Raw genomic sequence first — 21,169 nt, forward strand, 5'->3', positions numbered from 1 at the left:
TGTAATATGCTCACAGACGATCTCAAACACACACACACACGCACGCACACACACACACACACACACACACACACACACACACACACACACACACACACACACACGCACACGCACACGCACACACACACCCACACACACACACACACACACACCCACACCCACACACACACACACACACACACACACCCACACCCACACACACACACCCACACGCACACACACACATACACACACACACACACGCCACCTCCCTGCTCTCCTTTCCTGCTCAGGAAGCTACATTTCCCACTTCTCTGACTAGAACTAAAGCTTGCCCGCATGTGTGTGGGTGTGTGTGTGTGTGTGTTCTCACACACGCCAGCACGTCTGTTTTTGTCTGCTCCGCGTGCGCGAAACAGACAAATGTGCTTTTACTGTCTGGGAGGAGAGTGGGAGGGAAGGAAGGAGTTTCTGAGTGGAAACAGAGCGTCCAGTGTTTCATATTTCACCTCCCAGTTGAAGGGAAGAAAAAAAAAGAGAGAAAAAGAAGAAGAGAAGGAGGAGGAAACCTGCGGACAATTTTCTTGACACGCATTTAACTTGGAGTTTATGGAGGCTGCAGTTGTGGAAAATGAAGATCTCCTCTCTGGTCTTTGCTCTGCTAACCCGAACATTGTTTGGAGGTAGGAATATTGGTTTTGGAATGTTGGGTTTTTTTTCCCCCTCAACTTCTGCTGGAGTCAACATGGTGAAGGTTTTTAGACTAACTGAGGAAAACAGAGAATCAGAGATGATGTAGAGTTGGATTCTGGCCAATAATTGAGGATGACTACTGGACCCGTATTCAGAAAATGAGAAGGAATTCTAGAGTAAAGATTCATGTTGTTGGACTGTTTAAAAAGGTTTTCCTTTCTCATTAATTTAAAACAGCTTCAGGGTTTAAGTGAAACAGCACAGACATTTCTCTGTGGTTGCATCTGTTATTCTGATAGGCACCGATTGTTTTCTGACTTATTTATAAAGCATTAAGGTTAAGATTACTCCCTAATGTGACTAGGATTACTCCTATCCCCTTTCTGGTTAGGGTGTTAGGGTGCTAGGGTGGTACTAATGGCCTTTATTTGCAGTATTTAGACAGGGAAAAGGCAGAAACAGTAGAAGGAAAACATGCAGCAAAGGTTCCCAAATGGCTTCATTGAGGACTAAGAGCCTGTGTCCACAGGGCACCTGCTCTACCCTTATACTACGCGACGGCCCCCTAACTGACTTTTGTAACCCAGTGTGGTTTGTGGAACTGCTTACATCAGCACAAGCATGCGTATTGTAAATATTCCCATTCATCACGCAATAGCAAGTCTAGTTCCTCATTGTCTGAACCCATGTTTGTCGTCATGAGTACCAAAAATAACCACATTGTCAGAGGGAAAAGGGAAGGCGACGTTCCATCTGGTCCTGGAACCAGATTTGCTGATGTGTCCATTTTGGGGTTTTATTTAATCTGATAAAGACAAAACAGCACAAAATTGGGAAGTGGACAGTAAATTATTGATGGTACCTGAAAATATTTGGAGGTTATGAAACTGCAAATCTTTCCGTATACTGTATATCTCTACCAACTAGGTACATCTAGAGAGTTAAATTCCTGCCTGTTTTCCTTTGGAAAATAGCTTAACCCTCAGTTGGATTGGATGGAGATGTTCCGCGAGTGTTCACTTTCACACTTTGCCACAGTCTGCACAAATCTGTGGCCAAACTAAGGCTACATTCACACAGAAAATCTTGATGCTCATTTCCAATTTTTACTGAAATTGTATCATTTTGCGTGGTCATTCATGCTGCTAATCGAATACGAGTGCAATCAAACTTCTTTGTGAACAATTTATAGATCCCAAAGTGACCTGCATTCAAAGAAGAAAAACGTAGACGTCACAGCAGAGCACTGTCTATGGAAGTAATACTGGAAGGAGCCATTTATGGATTGTTTTAAAGTTTATCCAGAAATGGGAGCCAACAGGATTGTCACAAAATAATAAGATTAAGGAAGCTAATAAAAAGAAAGCACAACTAATAACAGCGTTTCATGGAGCATTGACTGCAACTTTTGTAGCGAAGTCTGATTGGATGTGTAGTCGGAGTAAAGAGTGGTGGGATTGTGATGTGATTCACTTTGATCACAGACTTCTTTTATTTGATTATATGATATGATTTATATGATTATTACTTTCATCCATTGTTTATGTCTGGATTTGGTTTAGAATTATAATGTCATGTCATGTCAATGATGTAGAAGTCGGACAAAATGCGACATGACCGTTCAGACTGCAGACGCTTCGAAAACAATAGCATACGTATTCAATTTAGCAACATATACTGAAGAGGCATATATTGGAATTTCTTATAGGGGAAAAAATCGGAATTGGACCATTCAGACTTCAGTTTATGATTATAACTTTGGACATAGGCAAAGAATGTGCAAAAAAGTTTGACCCACATCAAAATATTTTTGATGTGGGTCAAATTTGCTTTGTCTGTGAACGCAGCTTAAAACTGCATTTCACCTAGGACACCATCCATATGGAGAAACATAGTGATGGACGAATGATGGGACAATTTTTTTGTTTCAGCAGGGGCAAGGAAACTGGACAGAGATCATGGAGCTAAATGCAAGAAAATCCTGGTATAAGAACAGTCAAAGGCATGAAAAGTCTTGAGACTAGGGCAGAAGTTGACACCAAATATACTCAGATGTAACTCAGATGTAACTTCGTCCTCAGATTTCTGCTTGGCTATCAACGCCACCATCACTCCATCGCCCTTCACGGTTGCCCAGGAGGGTCAGAACATCACACTCACCTGCGTCGTCTCCCAGAGACGGCGAAACACAGCCCTACCCGTCGTCAAATGGACCTTCTTGCCAGCAAGCGCGGATCGACCCGAGGACGAACTCCTGATCGCCCGGGTCAACATGCGGAAAGCTCGCTTCTATGGGAACTACACCAAGAGTTTCCCCTGGCCAAAGTTCAAGTTGACGGTGGTGAAGCAGGGGAAGATCTTCGAGCTGCTCGTCCAGAAGGTGTCCGAGGAAGACAGAGGACTCTACATGTGCCGGGTGCAGGAGTTCAAGAAACACCAGGACCGCTGGAAGGCCTCGACCAACTATACCGCCGCTACTGAGCTTAGAGGTAAGGGGCCTTGATTTTTCTTTTCCTTGTATTGGGAATTAATTGGAATCATATGGTTCTGTATCAAATGTCTCACATCCCTGAAGAGTGGCAGATAGAACTCACAAATTTAATAGCCATTTGTTTCACAAACCAACTTTTGTGTCTTCAGAAGCTGCAGTTTCTGACCACAAGTAGGTGATGTAACTTGTGTAGCCGTGATTCCAGAGAGGAAAAAGCACGATTCTGCTTTTCATTTGGGAAGGGGAAATGTCATCAGTTAGGAGCAGGCCAGGAGATAAAAGGAATCCTGCACATCACCAAGCTGTGGCTGAGTAACTGATCCTGGAAAACGAGCAAAGTGTCTGAGGTTTTTCACTGCCAAGAACTGGCAGGAGAGACTTTAACACGGTGGGATGGATGGCATGGCCTCTCGCCCTAAGATGATGCAGAAAATGTTCAAAGTTATTCTTCTGCACTTTTAACGATGCGTTTGAGTCAGTCTTTTATCCCCACTGAGCTTCAAAAGTAAGAAACTGGTTCACTTGTTTGAATTTGTTCTGGGTCTTTAGACAACCCAGAATAACTTTCTCTAACATTTGGACCAATGTCCCTTTGCAAGTGCAAGTTACACCTCAACCTTATGCTTTGTGTTTCCATCGAAACTATTCGCTCACTCCGAAGTTTTATCATGTGTCACTTGTGATGTAGAGCCTCCGAGTGAAGCTGTTTACTTTGACTTTTTCCAATCCTTTTTCCTGAAAACTCTAAGTGAGGTAATTAAATCGAGGAGTTTTCTGTATCATCAACATTTGCCTTACAAGGGTTTTAAAATACGCTTTAGCTCCGTCAGTTTGCACAGGTCCAGCTGTAATTAATTCGTCTTTCTGTTCCTTTCAAACTGTGCTTACAGCTGCTTTTGAAAGAAACTTCTCTGGACCCTTTGATAACTATAGACCTATATACAGGGTTTCATTCATTTCTATGTCTTTAAAAAGGATTGATCTCATTTTAAGATTCCAGTTCAGTTTTAGAGCAAACCACAGCACAGTGATAGCATTACTGAGAGCAACACTGGGTTGACATTTCTGGTATGATCTTAAGGTTTTACATCCAGTTGTACGACAGATTTCATAGTGTGGTTGTTAGCAATCTCTTGTCCTAAACCAAGAAGGACCCTGGAGTACCTCAGGGTTTCGCTCTTGGACCTCTCCTCTTTTCTTTAGGCACGTTAATCCTTGGGAGGCATCATCCAGCTGCATATTGTCTATTTTCATTCTTGATTATGATACACAGCTGTACATCTCTTTTCATTCCAGAGACACTTTTAAAAGATTCCATGTGCTTTTATTCCTGCTGCTAAATGACTGCCAATGGTGTGACTGGACCAGAAATGTTTCTTTTTTTAAGTGCAAGAACAAACATGTAGGTTTGCTTCACTTGCTTAAAACAAAACACTCAAAGCCAACCAAATATTTATGCCATTCAATTCCAGTAGTCTTTATAATTCAGACGTTTTTGCTGAACTTTTAATTCTGACAAAAACAAGTAATTAAAAATATCTCCCCATGTACTGCTGCTCTCGTCCCATCACTCCCTGTTGTTGGTTGGGTCCAACTAATCTATAGCTGCTTTGGAAATTATAATATTATGACTTGATTCTCATACGTTTATTTTTCTTAGTATGGCCCTAGTACTCTAAGTAGGCCTAATAAAAAAGACACAAAAATTAACCAGAAAAACTATATCAGTATTTTTAGTCAGCTCAGTTGCTGATTAAAATGGTTAATTTGATACCATTCTAACTAATAAAATGCTGGTGAAGACAAAAAGCAGACTTTGACAGACACAGTTCTGTCTTTGAAACAAAACAGAACAACAATGTTCCAAAGGTGTGTAATACTAGTAATTTGGTCTCCTGCATTCTGTTCCAATGTGTAATGTTTGGCCTGAAGCAATAAACTGAGCTATAACTTATTTTCTTTTTGTGCCGCCTCTGCATTAACTCGGTTGTTCTCATGGCACACCTCAAACATGTGACTAATGGTCCTCAGATTATGCTCTATCCCTCTTTTTACTCTGTAATTGTGTAGTCATGCTTTATTTTCTAAAGCCACATTCCAAGCTACTGACACGTACCTGTGATTTTATGTTGTTTAAACAAAACCTTTGGTGGTTTCAGAAAAGCTGAAAACTCCAACTGCTGTTTAACAGAAAACTACTCATTTTTAAAATGCAGTTCTTCAACAGTCTGGCGTTTATATTTGAGGGCCATTGACTCTATTTTATGCAACACTACTTGACTCTAAATATACACTTTTTCGCTGCGGTTTCTCTCTGATGTTGCAATCATATTCCTTCGTGATCAAACAAATTTAACACATAAAACAAACCGCGAGGATTAGTGTCCCTGTAACCAAGTGAAGTTGTTAGATGTAATTTTACTTGAGCATATATGCACTTCCATTAACCAAACAATTGTGCGATTTGAATTTATCAAAATAAAACAGTTTAATGGAAACACGGCAATTTAGAAAATCTCACATTTTTTGCTAAAATGTTTTTGTGCTAGGATGACGTGGTTTTTCAGCCGTGTGGAAAGACGTGTTTCGCAAAACTACGACATACACACATTTATTGCTGAGCAGGACTTTTTCAAAGCAAACGTCTATTTCAATAAGCTTTCTTTAGCTACTGAGGTTACTGAAGAGATTGAGTCCCTATGAAGGGTTATGCCTCACAACCTAAAATCTCAAACATCCCAAATCTTTACATCTACCAGTGTTTTATTCTCAACCGCTACCAGTTTCTCTACATGTTTTATTGATTGTAGTCAGAACATCTTAGCTGTTATATTCAGCTGAAGCGGCTATGGATCACAGCAGATGCTCATTACCCCTAAGAGCTGTAGCCATTGGCCTTAATGTGGAGTTTCTCAAAGTGGAGTATAAAAGGAAAATTCAAAATGCAAAAAGCGAACAGAGATAGGTGTAGGGAAAAAGGTAAAGCTTGATTTTAACAGTCCGGAGGCGAGCCGCCGTATGTGTGGGTCCTGACACACTGTGGTTAAGGAAGTGGGAAGTTATTTCAGTCCAAGGAAGCACTGCTCTATTTTGGTTTGAGTAATAATAAAAATGCTTACTCCACCATATTTTCATGACCCCAACAATTTAGACACGAGAGCCATTAGCACAATGTGTGTCAATAGGAAACAAACCGAACAGGCTGTGTTCTCCGTGGGCCGGTCCAAGCTGAGTACCGTACGTAGATGTCATGTGAAAACACAACCACAGCCTTTAGAAAACCGCTGAGCTGCACATTCTTTGGGAGTCTTACAGATAAATGGGAGGGAGATTTGGTGGGCTTCATTTCCACTCTCCACTTTGAGCCCCTTCTTGTTCATGTTGAGAGATTTTTCAGCAAGGCCAGTAGAAACAGTGCGAGCTCTTTGGTTGAGTTTACGCTTTTAGCAAATTGTATTCTTTCCAGAGGTTTGTCCAATCTAACAGGTTATTTTCACACCTGATGGTCTGGTCGGCTCAATTGGAGACCAAAATTGCAACATTTGTTACATTTTCAGATGAAGCGGTTCGCTTTCACACTGCACTGTGTCAAACAAACCAAACTGTTTGAGGAACCTGTTCACACCCTCCATGTGGTGGCGCTGCATCAAGATCCACTGAAATAAATGACACAAAAACCTCTGAAGAAGACATTGAGCGCAACTTCCTTCTTCACAAAACAAACAAAAACGAAGTAGTGTCAGATTTTAACGGTTGTAGGATTTCACTTTTATCTTTGGTAAATAAGAAAAAACACGAGCCATTTCTCCAGCTGGTGCTGGTCTCACATGTTTCTTTTGGTTGTTTTTGCCCACAATGCCCTGTGCCACAGTCCACTTCCTGCTCTTGGAGCAGTCTCCTGCTTGCTAGCTGTTCACAAATGCATTCAAGCCACACCAGAGTTCAGTACCACCAAACTGATAGCTAGGTTTTTAGGCTCAGAGCCAGTGTTTTGTTGGGGTAAGGTTGCGCTAGTCCATATTACATACTATTCTGATTTCACACGGAGTTAATTTTGAAGTGCAATGTCATCCGCATATAATCTAATATTAAAAAACCCTTTATTGTAAAACGATGACTTACAGTGACTTTGGCAAACCAACGTTTGAAAGATCTATTTTTCCTCTGTGGTACAACAGGGGTGAAAATTTCCTCCCATTATTTATGCAAAGCACTGAAAGCAGTGATATAACTCAGCTAGACATTCAGCAGGTTAAAAGCTCCCCTGGGGCTTTTAACCCCCAGCAACATAGCTCATGCTTTAGATGACTCTCACAAGAATACTGGAGATTAGACGTGCTTACATGTGTGTGACATCAAACTAATTGGATTCTTATGGTGGGAGAACATTAGGTGGCCAGGTGTTTTTACAATCAGGCACATTCACCGAACCCCCAGCAACATAGCTCACTACGATAATAAACAGCTCATCAAGAGGTCAGGAGGTTTGCTGGGAAGTTCAAGGCCTCAATAATAGCCTCCATCTACATCAACAGATATTGGAGATTTCTTTACAAGTTTCTCTGCTCTTTTGAACAATTATGGTTTTAGATACAGTATCAGAATCATGAATGTCTTATTAATTCTGAACTTTTAAAAATGTATTTGAGTGTTTGAGAGTGGAACAACCATTTTGTCCTAGTAACACAGGAATAAACCTAGAAACTTTTCATTAAATTATAGATGTACGCTCCCACTAATGTTTTGGTGAGTGTTGACAGCACTTCTGTTAGCCACCTACAAGTTTCTGCCACAATTTCGACTGGTTTGCTTAGTACTTTTAACAGAAGTTATTTAAACTGGTTGGTTTTGATGCTACTTTAAAGTATAGTCCACATGTTTTCAAGCCTTTCAGGTAGCTTTATGTAACCCCTACAAAAGCAGTTTTTATATGTTGTATTTCCATCAACACTTTTTTATCAATGGGCATTTTGAAGTATCCCATTAGAAAAGGTTGATGGAAATGGCAAAATTCAAAATAATGACGAAAAGTTTTTACACTTCCTTGATAGCAACATGAGCCCCCAAAACACAGAGGAATAAATCAAACAGGATAACACCAGGCATCAAGAAAGACCTCGGCCTCAGTGGAAAACTGTTATGAAATATATGTTACATATGTCAAGTTATGTATGCTCTAAAATCCCATAGCGGTAAAAGTTCCAAAAACTCTGAGGAAAAACCCCACAAGTGAAACTACCTAAAACGCTCATCAGACCTGTAAAAAGTTTCAAGGGTCCAAATTTTCCTTACATCTTAAAACGCAAATTAGAAGGGAAAGCAATAAATATGCAAGACATGCATCAAAACTGACAACAGGAAGTAAGTGGATGGAGTAGTAAAGGCTTTGTTAGCAGTTTGTCTTCTCATTCATTTACAGTCATCAATAGTACAGCGGATCGGAGCAGTGACGATTCCATCACAGAGGTTCATTATGCAGTCCTGTTCATGTCTGCGTGCCGATGTTTACTGGCTGTGTTGGCGCACAGAAAGGAGCCACAAGTCTAAAACACAGAGTGCAGCTGAACACAACTCTGGCTTTTGTATTCAAACAGAACGTGAAAGAATCCCTCCACTGTGGCCTTTTGGTTTTGTCAGCCATTTGTTGAAAAAAAGATATGTTTCAAGATGAGGGGGAAACAGTTTCATGGCACACAAGCCCTGCAGATTCAGGAGGTCGGCCATTACTCTGACACGCACTGCAGTCACGGAGAACCACTGGCAAAAACGTAAACCTGATTTAGTTTGGTGATAACTTGCTATGAAGGAATGATGTATATTTCTACCAGCTTAGCTGCTATTTAGGAGAAAATAATCAGTGAGAGAAACATAATAGTGTGCTCACTACTAAAGGTTTATGGGAACGAATATGTGTGGGAAATTTTCATAATAGCCCATTTGGTTTTACAGGCACGTGTACTCAACAGTTACATTGTCTTAATGTTTATGTGTAGAACTAAGAGCTATTAAACACCAAAACGAACTGGGTTTATTCCCAACTATAAATAAACTCTGCTACTTAAAGTTATTATTTCCTTTTCAGTTACTGTGACAATGGAGAAAGAAAGAATCTTCCCTGTCACCATTTTTTTTAACACTTAACTGAATTACTTACCTGAAACAATTTGAAGCCTAATGTTAACACCACTGGTGTTAGCTGATGTCCAAATCCTGCTACGGCATTTAGCTAGCTTAAATGCTACACAGCTGCAGACATGTGGGCAGGATTCCCTCTCAGGAGAGAGGGAAGTTCCCAACAGCTGGACTTTCACTGTGAGTCCAGGAAAAACTCAAACATTGGGTGTACTAAAATGACTTCAAAGCGACAACATTTCGTATTGTCAAAAATTCTATATCACATAAGGGCGACGGTGGCTCGGGAGGCAGGAGTTTGTCCTGTAACTGGTGGGCTTTCAGTTCAAATCCCCGCTCCGTCTAGCCATTGTGTTCTTGGGTAACCTGCCCTGCCTGCAGCTGGTGGTCAGAGAGTCTGACAGTCTGGCGCAGGACAGCTGTGGCTACAACGTACCTCACCCCCATCAGCGTGTGAAGGACTGTATTACGACAGTCTTTGTTTTCAATTCTTTAAAGGATAATCGCTTATGGACACTTTTTTTTTTTATAGCATTTTATCCAGTTCAAACAAAATCTAGAGTCAGTCCTTTGCAAGCCACTCTTTGATGCATAGTATGTTCAAACTAGTTCTAAAAATTTGAAAAATATTTTGCTTACCATTGAAAATTGTAAAAGAATCAAGACATGTTGTAAACATACCGACCTATAACAGCGTTAAAACCGAACTGCGTCCCGAACTGGGAAATTTAGTACAGTCGTCTTCAATAAATTAGAATATGACGACACAGATGAGTTTTGTTTGTCAGATTAGAAGTACTTTAAGTAGCAGGTAGTACCTTTAAGCAGGTATTAACATTTCATTAAGCCCACATTTCTGTTTTTAAAAAACAGATTTTCTATGGGTCTAAAATTTAAACATGTTTTTATTAACTAATGAGAAACTCGTCATAGTTAAAGGTTTTCAAATATCCATCTCTGTGTGTAATTAATCTACATAATGTGTTTCAATTACTGATAAAATTCATAAAATAAATGGACTTCAGATATTCTCGAGCGGCTCTATAAAATAGGAAGGGGATTTCTTTAATATAATGAAATAATTTTTTTTTTTCTTTTAATGAGGTTATCTTTAATATTGCAATTTTGTTGATGATCTGAAACATGTAAATGTACCAAAAAGACAAAACAAACAAAAGAAATCCATAGGGGTTGGGAGGATAATGTGAGCTTTCATTAATGTCACTTGTGAAAAGGACATTAATATTTCTCCAGACGGACTTTTCCTGCTCATGTCCTCCTGATGCCGTGCCGTCTTGGTAACGTGTCGGCCACGAGGTTTGGTTTGTTAGTCTGCCAGCTGGCCTGTGAGAAAGTCTCCAGTAGGCAAGATGGCGAGCCAGCCCGTCATCAGCTGCTGGTGGTTGTGGGTATTTCGAGATGTGCTAGTGGGTGTCACTTCACAAGCTTCCTGCCACTGGCTCGACAACAGTACCGCCATGTTAAGACTGCTGTGGCTGGATGGGGTGGAAAAATGAGCGAGTGTGTGTGTGTGTGTGTGTGTGTGTGTGTGTGTGTGTGTGTGTGTGTGTGCGTGTGTGTGTGTGTGTGTGTGTGTGCGTGCGTGCGTGTGTGTGTGTGTGTGAAGTGGGGGGACTTCACTTTGAGCATGGGAAACATTGGGAATGAGAGAATCACCAGTGGCTTTTTATTTGAAATGTTCAGGGTGTAAATAAGACTTGGAGTGACTTGAAGTTAGCAGATTCAATAATAATAGCCAGCCAGTCTGACAGAGGAGAAAGACATTCTTGTGGAACAAACATTCAAACATCGGATTGTGTGTTGTTTCCTTTTGCAGATTTATGAGTTGAATTTGAAGATGATATTCAAAGTCTGAATTTGCGAGATAGAACTAAGGATAATGGTGTAGCTGAGTTTCAAATTTTGATTTCTCGTTTCCCGTCTCATGGCTATAGTAATTTAAGCCTTAAACCAAATGTGTCGAAAGTTGAACGTACTCGAAGTCCACCAGTTTCAACGTTTTTCTCAAAAATGCTGAAGTAAACTTATATTGAATCTGTTTTACCTAAAATCAAAGAAAATATATATATATATATATATATTAATGAAATAAACATACCTACTGTTGAAGAATTGGGATCTCTCATCATACAGTACCACTGAATGTAACAATTCTGGTATCTGAATAGTCCGATCTGAAAATATACCAATTCACACAAATGTGTTCTTAAAAGTTTTCTAATTTTCCTGGATGGATTGTTTACTATTTTTGTCTAGGGCTGGATATGGGTCAATCTTTCTGAAAAAAAATGCTTCCTGTATTTTGCCAAATTGAACGAATGGGTGTGTCCACGAGCTGAAAATGAGTGGTTAATGATAGAAACATATGTATTGAACTTAAAGTAGAAAAAAAATGGAATCCACATCATAAAATAAAAATAGAATTCTCATTTACTGATAGTTTTAATATTTTTCAAGGTGGCCACCATGGAGGTCATGGAGAATATGTTTGCACTAAAATACGTAGCATGTATTGCAAGTAGACAGTAGACGGCACAAAACCAGCGCAGGTAGGTTCGCTAACCGCTAATTCGCTAAACAATAATCTTAGTGCTGCTAGTGCTAAACACACAAAAAAATAAATTAACAGAAGCTAGTGCTAAACTGTTGAATCCATTTAAAAATGACCAGAAGCTAAATAAATCCATAAATCCATTTAGAAATTACCGGACACTAATGCTAAACCGCTAAGCACAAAACAATTGGCAGAAGCCAAAGCTACTGTAGCCATTAAGACAACGGTCACAGCCTGTCACACATCTTCATTTCCTTCCAGTTGTCGACTGTTGTGAGACTCACAAACAGCAAAGTCTTCAGTTTCAGCTTTAGGCTCTGTTTTTTCTACATATTACTTTATAGTAATTCGGTTCATACAACTTTAGTCAAAAATATGAAATAAAGATCACCCAAGTCTTTAAATGGGTAACGTTTTACTCAAATAAATGATTCCAAAAGTTCAGAAATGGCAGCCATCTTGGAAAAATGGCATCCTAATGGCAGAATTCAAGCGGCCAAAGGGAAATAGGAGAAACCTGCGACCTCAGAGGCAAGCGTACAATTTTTTATGCTCGTATCCCAACATGATGGGGGAAATCTGAAAAGTGAAATCAAACATGAATGTGAAACATTTAGATGCTTTCACACAAGGTCAGCTTTGGCTCCATGTCTTCCTACAGTTAGCTCTATTTAAAGCACAAGCCTATGTGTAATCAAGCTGCAAAAAAAAAAGGAGAGAAAAAAGCCACAGCGATGACTACAGACCTCACGTGTTTCTTTGCTCTCCCCTCTCTTTCTGTGCAGTGCATGTTCTACCGACCACCGAGACCAAAGAAAGCCTGTGGAGTTTGTTTGAAGGTGAGTTGTAGTATTTTTAGCAGATGTGTCCACGTCTGTGGCAAACATGAGCAGACGAAAATATCCCAGTCTGAAGGAGCAGTTTAGAATAACTCCGCATTATTTTTGTTTTTTGCTTTGTTCTGCCTGTAGTTAACGAACATGATGTTTTTTTGAACAATGTATGTGTGTGTGTGTGTGTGTGTGTTTCAGACGTGTACTTGTGTGCGGTGCTGATCTGCTCTGTGGGTCTGCTGTGCATGTGCATGTTCACTGTGACCATAACCTGCCAATTCATACAAAGGAAGCAGAGGCTAAAAGGTCAGCAACACTTTTTTTTTTATTTCATATTTTCTGGGTTATGTAGTGTGATCACCAACATAAGATATTGTAAAATGGAAGGAAAAGGATCCATGGTTCCCAAATGTTTTCAGCCCCTTTGACTTCAATACTCTTAGATAAAATGCAGTGCAAAAAATTACCTTCAGAATTCACCCAGTTAATAAAGACGTTCCACCTGCGTCCTTCATAACCTCTAAAGTGAATATTCGCAGATGTTCTCCGTCCCACGTGACCGAGCTTGAAGCATTCTGCAAAGGATCAATTTCCACCTCTAGACATACCATTATACATTTCTTTGTTAAAAACCTAAATTAAAAAAAACATGTATGCTTTTCCTTCTACATCTTAATTTGTGCGGGTCGATAAGATAAATTTTTAATGAAATACATTGTTGTTGGTACTTTTAATAAGGCAATAACATTTATCCAGTTCACTTCCTGTCGTCCTGCTGATGCTAAAACTAAATCTGTTATATTTTCGCAGATCAGTACCACTTGGTTAAAAGCCCTCAGAACAGGCAAGATTCCTTGAGTCTTTTCTTTTCTATTATTATTCATTTCCGTTTAAAAACAAACCAAACAAACTAAAACTCCACTGTTTAAATCTGGTTTCACTTCAGCTCAGGAGAGACGGTCACCAGCGTAGTCAGCGTTTCTCCTGCTCTTCCTAAGAAGGAGAGGAGATACAGAAAGAAGAGGAGCAGAGACTACCAGGAGGAGAAACCGCCAGAGATACCAGCTAAAGGTGAACGCAAACGTGGTGCTTTTACAAGAACAGAAACAAGTCTGGAAGAATATATCGCCCTCCACACAGAAGTACATCAGAATTTAGCTCGGAAAATTATATGGGAAGCCGTTGAGTGTTTTTTAAAGTTAGCAAAAATGCTAAGCGCTAAATAAAAAATTAGCTAGCTGTCAAATGTTATCGTAACAGGGTTTACAAAAACAGTCAAGCGTAGCAAAATTTAACCCTGAAAAAGTTAGAGGAAGCAAAGTGTGCAAAACAAAACATTAGCGTCGCTGTTAGCACAGCAGTGACTTAGCGGGAGTGTGCCCACCACTGTTGTTTTCAACAGCAGAACATTCAGCTTTCCACAGAACTCATCTGTATTTTGTCCTTGCAGCCCCCATCGAAGACAAAACTCGCAAACCCAAACTATTAAAACCTCAGCCAAGGAAAGTAGTTCTGGTGAGTTTTTTGCTTTCAGTTCATAATCTTGTTTTTAAGTATTCTTTTTAACCTAGGTTGTATATCCAACATGTTTGGAGGAGAGCTTTATATGTTCAATCCATGTGTAAAACACTCAGTCACACACAGTCCACATGCTATGAAAAGAGACCAACAAGGAGTTTAAGGTGTGGAAGATGAATGTGAGAATTTTCCATAAAACGTGTGATGATGTGGTTTTTTGATTATATATGTTTTAAAGTGCTTTTAAACCCAGAACTCCTGGTTGGTGGCAGCTGCAGCGAGCATGTTCACATTTACCCAACCCAAAAAAGTTATGCACTTAGTAAATCTACACCATCTTTAGCCCTTTAATTAGCCTAATTAAGTTTTTTTATAATGGATTTTTTTCTTCTTGTCATGCTTCATCCCACCGCTGACTCCCCTCTCCTCCGTCATTATGTTTTCCTCCGCCCTTGCCTCACCGCCATCTCGTCCCCAGCCCAGGATAGTGGAGGAGAATCTGACGTATGCGGAGCTGGATCTGGTGAAGCCGATCCCAGAGACGAAAGCATCTCGGAGCGGGACTGTGTACGCTCAGATACTGTTTGAGGAGCAGCAGCTTTGAGACGGAACACAAACCACTAAAAAAAAAACAAAAGAAACTGTGCCTTGTATAAAAACTGTTGTCTATTTATGCTCTGTTTCTGTGCTGTTTTGTAAAGATGGTTTGCGGTGGAGATAAATGGGTATTTTTTTTGATGCGACAAACTTCTACATGTGGTTTTGTAGATATTTTGTATACCTTCTTCATATGATATCAACACACAATGTGACGTTTTTTTTGCTTTCTTTCGTTTGTTTTATATTGGAGTATTTGTATGAAATGTGGTTAAGTCCGGTGTACCCCAAACTAACATGGTAGACGACTTAAGCTTAATGAACTTTAAATTTACTGGAATCTGCGTAAGGGAACACTTTGGAGAGGTTTCTGAAAAGCTACAATAAAATGAACTGGCATTAATCCAGATTATACAGTCAACAATCAATAGGCCCAGGCCGTGTTCCCTCACATCAGCCACCTGGTCTCCACTATCTGGACTAAGGTGAACCAGTCTCCTTAACATATGGGAGCCTCATCTATGGTTGTGGTCTGAGATTCATCAAAACCAATGAACTGATCTTACTCAGACCCAGTCCATGAGAAGATAAGGCCTTTGACAAGAATGCTCATTGAATTACCAAAACCCCTCCACCGTGTCAAGCTGACAATTCCTTGGATGTTTCAGATGAGAGTCAGTTCCTGTGAGTTTGAGACCACTGTTCTCAACAAGGAAAGGGATTACTCCGTCCATGCTTCAAGTAGAGGAGTCCCAGGTATTTTGCCGTCTTGTTCTGAAGGATTGGAGTCTTGTATGTGGTTACGCTAATTTCCTGTGCTGAAGAAAAATAAGTTCGTGATCTAGTGGCCCGTCAATGTTCTGACTCTTACCAACAGTCATAAGCTACGGGGCAAGGAAACGATCGATTGGACCAGGTTTGCCCTTGGAGATGGTGCGAAGAGTGCCACCATCCAGGGTGAGGCATCAAAAGGAGTGAGTTGAGGTGGGGGTCTTTTTGGCCATATTGAAATTTTTTCATTTCAGAAAACAGCAATGGAAGTATTTTTTTTTAATCACACAAAAATCACATGATCAACAACTGGATGTTGCCACTGGCACAAACCAAGAAGAAGATAGCAGGAAGTAGTGGGAGGACGATGTTTGTTGATGAACAACATGTGACTTTAATTGCATAACAGAAACAATTGCAGAACTTTTTTTTTTTACAATACAGGAATATTGACAAAGTTTTGTGCATGTTTGTAATGGAAATGCATCTAGTGGATGAAGTAAACATTTCTGAATGAGTGACAAAATTACTGACATATGTCAACATGACTGTGAACTAATCCATTCTCAAACATCATTTCCTTCTAATGTGTCCACAGCAATATTCCCCTTCAAAGCATCTGGGTTCAGTCTGTTTCTGTTTGTCCTGCAGCAATTTATTATGACCACAGAGTTGATACAAACCAGTAATTAGCTCCCCGCATCCCCCCACTGGCAAGTATGCGAGACCATGCAGGCACTTTCATCTGGCGCCAATGTCAACTCAACGGACTGTTCACGGCACACACACATTTATACACTCATGAGAGACAGGACTGGGGTTACAGGAACCCTGAAATGGAGACAAGAAAAAGCACACCTGATTGTTGAGGTAATGCACATGAATTTTGAATGCACTGTTTGGCATAAATGTCTGCTTAATTTGAATCTCGGTGGAGGGAGGGGTGGTGGGGATGTTTGCTGATCGAGAACAAGAAGCCACAACACGTCCTACAAATCTGTGCAACTCTCCTTTTTCCACTTTCCATCACTGTGTGTGGGTGAAAACAATTGGATCCCCTCTCTTTTCCACTCAGCGATCTTTTGGACTCAAGAATGAGAAAAACAAAAGGGGAACCATTTTTAAACGGTGAACTTGAAGCCCAGACGCAAAGGCACCCGATCCTTCCCTTCCCTCAAGACTTTCACCATCTTCCCTGGGCTTATCCATACAGCTGGACGACTGCTGCCTGCATACTGAGGCTCTTAAAAGAGTTTATCTCAAAAGGGAAGTTTCGCCTCATTTCCTGTCATCAAACGTGAACTGAACCAGCACATGACTGTTTACCAGTTTAACTTCATATAAAGCCACTGAACAGACGGTACTGGCTAACTAAAGACCGTGATGTCAAAAACATCGGTTAATAAAATTAAGAAAGCAGAGTCGCATGACTGTGCATAACATATAGCACACACTGTTCTCTGGGTGTTTGTAGGAAAAACGCTTGTTGTCGAGTGTTTTTCCCGATGTTTGTATTCTCTCTGTATAAAATAAGTGACATTTTGGTGGATAGTAGAAGTGTCTTAAAAATGCCTTCAGACTGTGAAAAGTAAAGTTCCTTCCAAACCACATTGTCCATAATGGGCGTCTACTAACCAGAACCATGTGTGTGAACTGTGCCTCTGTGCCACTTCTCGCTTTTCGCTCTCTGCCCTCCACTGACCTTGGCACTGGTCCACATTCCTGCATTTAGGCTTGTGCCTTTTTTTTTTTTTTTGGACCAACGTGTATAAAGAAGTGAAATAAATAGATGATAAAGGTGAAAAACTTTGTAGGAGAAGTGTTTTGGGTTATTTTTTCATAGTTTCACGTATGCTGATGTTGGTTGGTGAAGATAAAATGTCTCCCAATTTCAGGGAGAAATATCTAATTTCCAGACAAAAAGTAGTCTGCATCACGTAATACAAAATAAATCAGCTCCAAACATTGCTAAGGGACACAATTTTTGATTTCTTCAGACGGCAATTGCAGCTCGTAAAACGAGGAAGGAGCTCAGTCTTTTCACAGATTATCTCTCGTATTGTTCTGTCACCACAAGTCTGTGGCTCAGTTTTAATATGTAAAAAATATTTTTATAACAGTTACGTACTTCAGCTTTAAGTAAAAATGGTAGATTGTGACAGGAAAACAAAGAAAATTAATATTCAGGAAGGGGAACACAACAACAAACTAAAAAATAACAGACCTTAAAGAAATATGGCAAAAACTAGAAAGAGATTACTTTAACATATTTTTACTGGAGTAAAGGTAACAAATACCCATTCAAGAAATTACTCAAGACTAAAGTACTACTTGGTAAAAATGCTACTCAATTACTGACTGACCAGAACAATATCTAAATATATTAATCTGACAGATGATTAATATGTCAGAACCTGGAGGTGAAGGTCAATCCTGTCTGGGGATTAAAACATGCAGCCCCTAAAGATATACAAATGACGTCAGAGGAAAGACACAACCTATTGTTAAATCTGAAGAGGTTGTGCATGATTCTGGGCGTCTTGTGTACGTCCTCCTTCCGGTCCATAAAAATACAGCGCGTAGTAAACACTTCGCCTATGTCCAACGGTTCCTGTGTGGTCACGATAATCCATAGCTACGCTGGCTTGGAAGCTAAAACAAAAATCAAATGAAAGGCCTTGGGAGGAGAAGATCACAGGACGGAGGAGCGCGATCACCGGATCCCCGACCAGCAGTCGGCCAGTCTTGGCTGAGTCTCTTCCTCCTGATTCCTGTCTGAGTACGAGGGTCCACCAATCCCTCCAAACCCAATCTGCTTCCAACTACAAGACAAAGCAGCCAGCTGACCGTGCCGGCTACACGAGTTCACAAACATTTCTCATTGTCCTCCAAGTCCGGTCGGTTTAAAAATACACACCGAGTCAGTTGGCCTAGAAATTTGCAGAGCTGTGCTTGTTTTGCCGAGATCCCAGTTAAGAAGAAGAAAAGGAGAAATACTGTAGATATTTTCATCTCTGTGACAGTAAAGAACATACAATGCTGTGAGAAAGCACTCCTTTCTACGCCATAAGAGAGAAAACATTGTTGTGAATTTCTTTTGTTACCGCTACTTAAATGTGTCAGATCATCAAACAAATCTAATTATCAGACTAAGTTGAGCTGCGTTTCCATTGATCATACAATTGCACAAACTGGAGTTATGAAAATAAGTTTGCTTAATTTAAACACGGCAATTTTAAAAGAAAATTGCTGTGTTTTTCCATCAAACGTTTTTGATTAGGTCTGGCTGTATCAAAACTTGTGTATTTCACAAAACAGCAAATGAAACTTTTTCTGCGCCACACGAGTCATGTGATCAACAACCAGATATTACTACAGGCGGAGCAGAAGAAGAAGATAACAGGAAGTGGTAGGAGGATGATGGCCAGGCATGATTTTTAATGACATATTGCAAAAACAAGCTTATTCATGTGTGATTTTAATTGTATTTCTTATTTAACGGAAATAAGAAATGCTATTTCACAATTGTGAAATTGTGTTTTTTCAACATTAATCGAATATTCACTAAGTTTTCCATTTATAATGGAAAAGCAGCTACTGAGGAGTTTTCTTCTGCCTCGTCTTTGTTGTCTTTTATGGACGGAAGAAAAAGCAAAGAAGCTCCAGAATTTAATTCTTCTCCCTGACCATCCAGCATGTACTGAAATTTAATTTACAGATTTTTTTTTTTTGTCCCATTAAACAAATAAAAATAAGAAATGGTTTTCCTCAACTCCATTTCTAATTCTGACTCTACGTTTCGCATTGCTTCAACCTCTCAGCACTTAAAACTCCAACCCAACAATCATTTAGAAAAGCTTTCTCAGAGCTCCGGCAAACATTACGTCCAGTCTACGATGGGCTTGTCTGGGTGAAACGTGAAGAAAAAATATACAAAACCAAAAGGAGCTCTTTGATTTTGTCGCGCTAAAACAAAGGCAACACAGCAGCCACACAGTTTAGAGGAAAGGAAATCCTTTAAACAAACACAGGACTGGCTCTGCCCCCGCGGTGCCAGCTTTCCCAAACATGTCCTACAGTCTGTCACTTATCTCTGCTTCTCTAGTTTTCAATTAGAAGGTTTGAAGAATAATAAAGAAGGAAGAGTAGTGTCTGTCCAAAGTGTACACAGCGCTGTTAAAATGGTGGCTTTTTGTGGCGTAAGAAAAGGCTACAGTAAATAATTTCTTGCCTTTAATGAGACATTTATTCTGCGTATTTCAACGGGAAAGGGTTGGGGGGTATAAAAATTAAAAAGCTACAATCTGAAGTGTTCACGCCATTAAACGAAACCAGTTGAAGTACTTTCTGGTCCAGTTTCAGCATTTCTGCAGCAGAGGTCTGTCTGCATCAGACATACTGACTCCACAACACTTCCCCACTCTGCTTGAAAAGGACCAGTCCATCGGCGTCATCAGCCAATAATCTTATTTTGAATGTGAACAAAGCAAAAGAGACGACTGTAACTAAAAAATAAATTTAAAAAAAATGGGGTCAAACCCTACTTTCATCACAGGAGAAGAAGCGGAGGGGTTGGAGGAAGGGACACACCGACTGCAGTTTTCTGGTCAATCGCCGATTACCAATCTTTAAAAAGCCTGACCTGCTGATCCCATTTTGGCTAATACCAGTTTTTTTTTGCCTGAAATGTTGCTAAATATAGCAAGAATGCTGCCGAGTTGGCAACAGTGGGGTGACTAGTAATTCTATAACACGACCTGGTGGACCAGTCTTTCAGTCAGACCTCTCTCATGGGAGAGCAGAAGAGGACAGCGGTTGATTTTTAGGCCTTACATCACATGTAACTATGGGCCGGTTGGTGCACCCCTAGTTGGAGGTGTATAAATACCTTGTGGTTCAACTGGGCAACAGCAAGATGCTGGAAACGCTAAAATTCCAAACCAAAGACATCACGCAAACATTTTTAGGAGTTTTGTTCATAACATAAGAATAAAATGTTATGGTTGTAGAACAAACCCTAAGGGACAGGTGATTAAAAGTTATAAAAATCTTAGGTTTTTGAGCATGTTTAGGGGGTGTGGCCAAGCCCCCTAAACTGCATGTAACTTTCACATCCAACAGCCAAGTGGCACCAAACTTGGCATGAGTCATCCAGGTTGGATGTGCGACGACCCTATGTGGTCATATTCTGACGTCATCTACAGAGCAGAAGTTAGTATTCTGTTTATCCTCACTAATAATGTGGTTTTTTATAGTTTATTTTTTCCACTGTGCGACTGCCAGCTGTGCTTGTGCTTTTTCTATTAGAAATACTATCATAGTTCCAATTTATGGCTTGGACAGCCTTTTTTTTCCCCCCATTTTACTATTTTGTTTATCTCAGAACTATGTATGTTTTTCTGCAGCTTCTTTGATGGAGTTTATTTTCAAGCTGACACCGCCCCCTGCTGGCACAAAGGTGTTATGTTTCAAAGCAAGTCAACAGAAATCATTTCACACCTCATTGTGTCTAATGCTTTTTAGAAGCTGGATATTCTGTTGCACTTCATAAGCTTTGAAGAAATGTTCCATCTCGCTGGT

General features: G+C 40.1%; 1 protein-coding gene across 1 annotated transcript; it reads left to right on the forward strand.

The window, feature by feature from the left end:
• Positions 1 to 446: 446 nt before the first annotated feature.
• On the forward strand, positions 447 to 17,384 carry vstm4 (V-set and transmembrane domain containing 4). Its single transcript, XM_005809665.2, has 8 exons — positions 447 to 662; positions 2,754 to 3,161; positions 12,656 to 12,709; positions 12,902 to 13,009; positions 13,514 to 13,547; positions 13,650 to 13,774; positions 14,154 to 14,218; positions 14,700 to 17,384. Exons 1-8 carry the CDS (start codon positions 611 to 613, stop codon positions 14,823 to 14,825), a joined length of 972 nt encoding a protein of 323 aa, XP_005809722.1. The 5' UTR covers positions 447 to 610; the 3' UTR covers positions 14,826 to 17,384.
• Positions 17,385 to 21,169: the final 3,785 nt, after the last annotated feature.

This window comes from Xiphophorus maculatus, chromosome 10 (assembly GCF_002775205.1).
Source record: "Xiphophorus maculatus strain JP 163 A chromosome 10, X_maculatus-5.0-male, whole genome shotgun sequence".
Lineage (NCBI taxonomy): Eukaryota > Metazoa > Chordata > Actinopteri > Cyprinodontiformes > Poeciliidae > Xiphophorus > Xiphophorus maculatus.

Coding starts and splice junctions, on each gene's coding strand:
- vstm4 (XM_005809665.2), top strand. CDS start 611: ATGAAGATCTCCTCTCTGGTCTTTGCTCTGCTAACCCGAACATTGTTT. Junction 3,162..12,655: donor CGCCGCTACTGAGCTTAGAG/GTAAGGGGCCTT, acceptor CTTTCTGTGCAG/TGCATGTTCTACCGACCACC. Junction 13,775..14,153: donor GCCAGAGATACCAGCTAAAG/GTGAACGCAAAC, acceptor TTGTCCTTGCAG/CCCCCATCGAAGACAAAACT.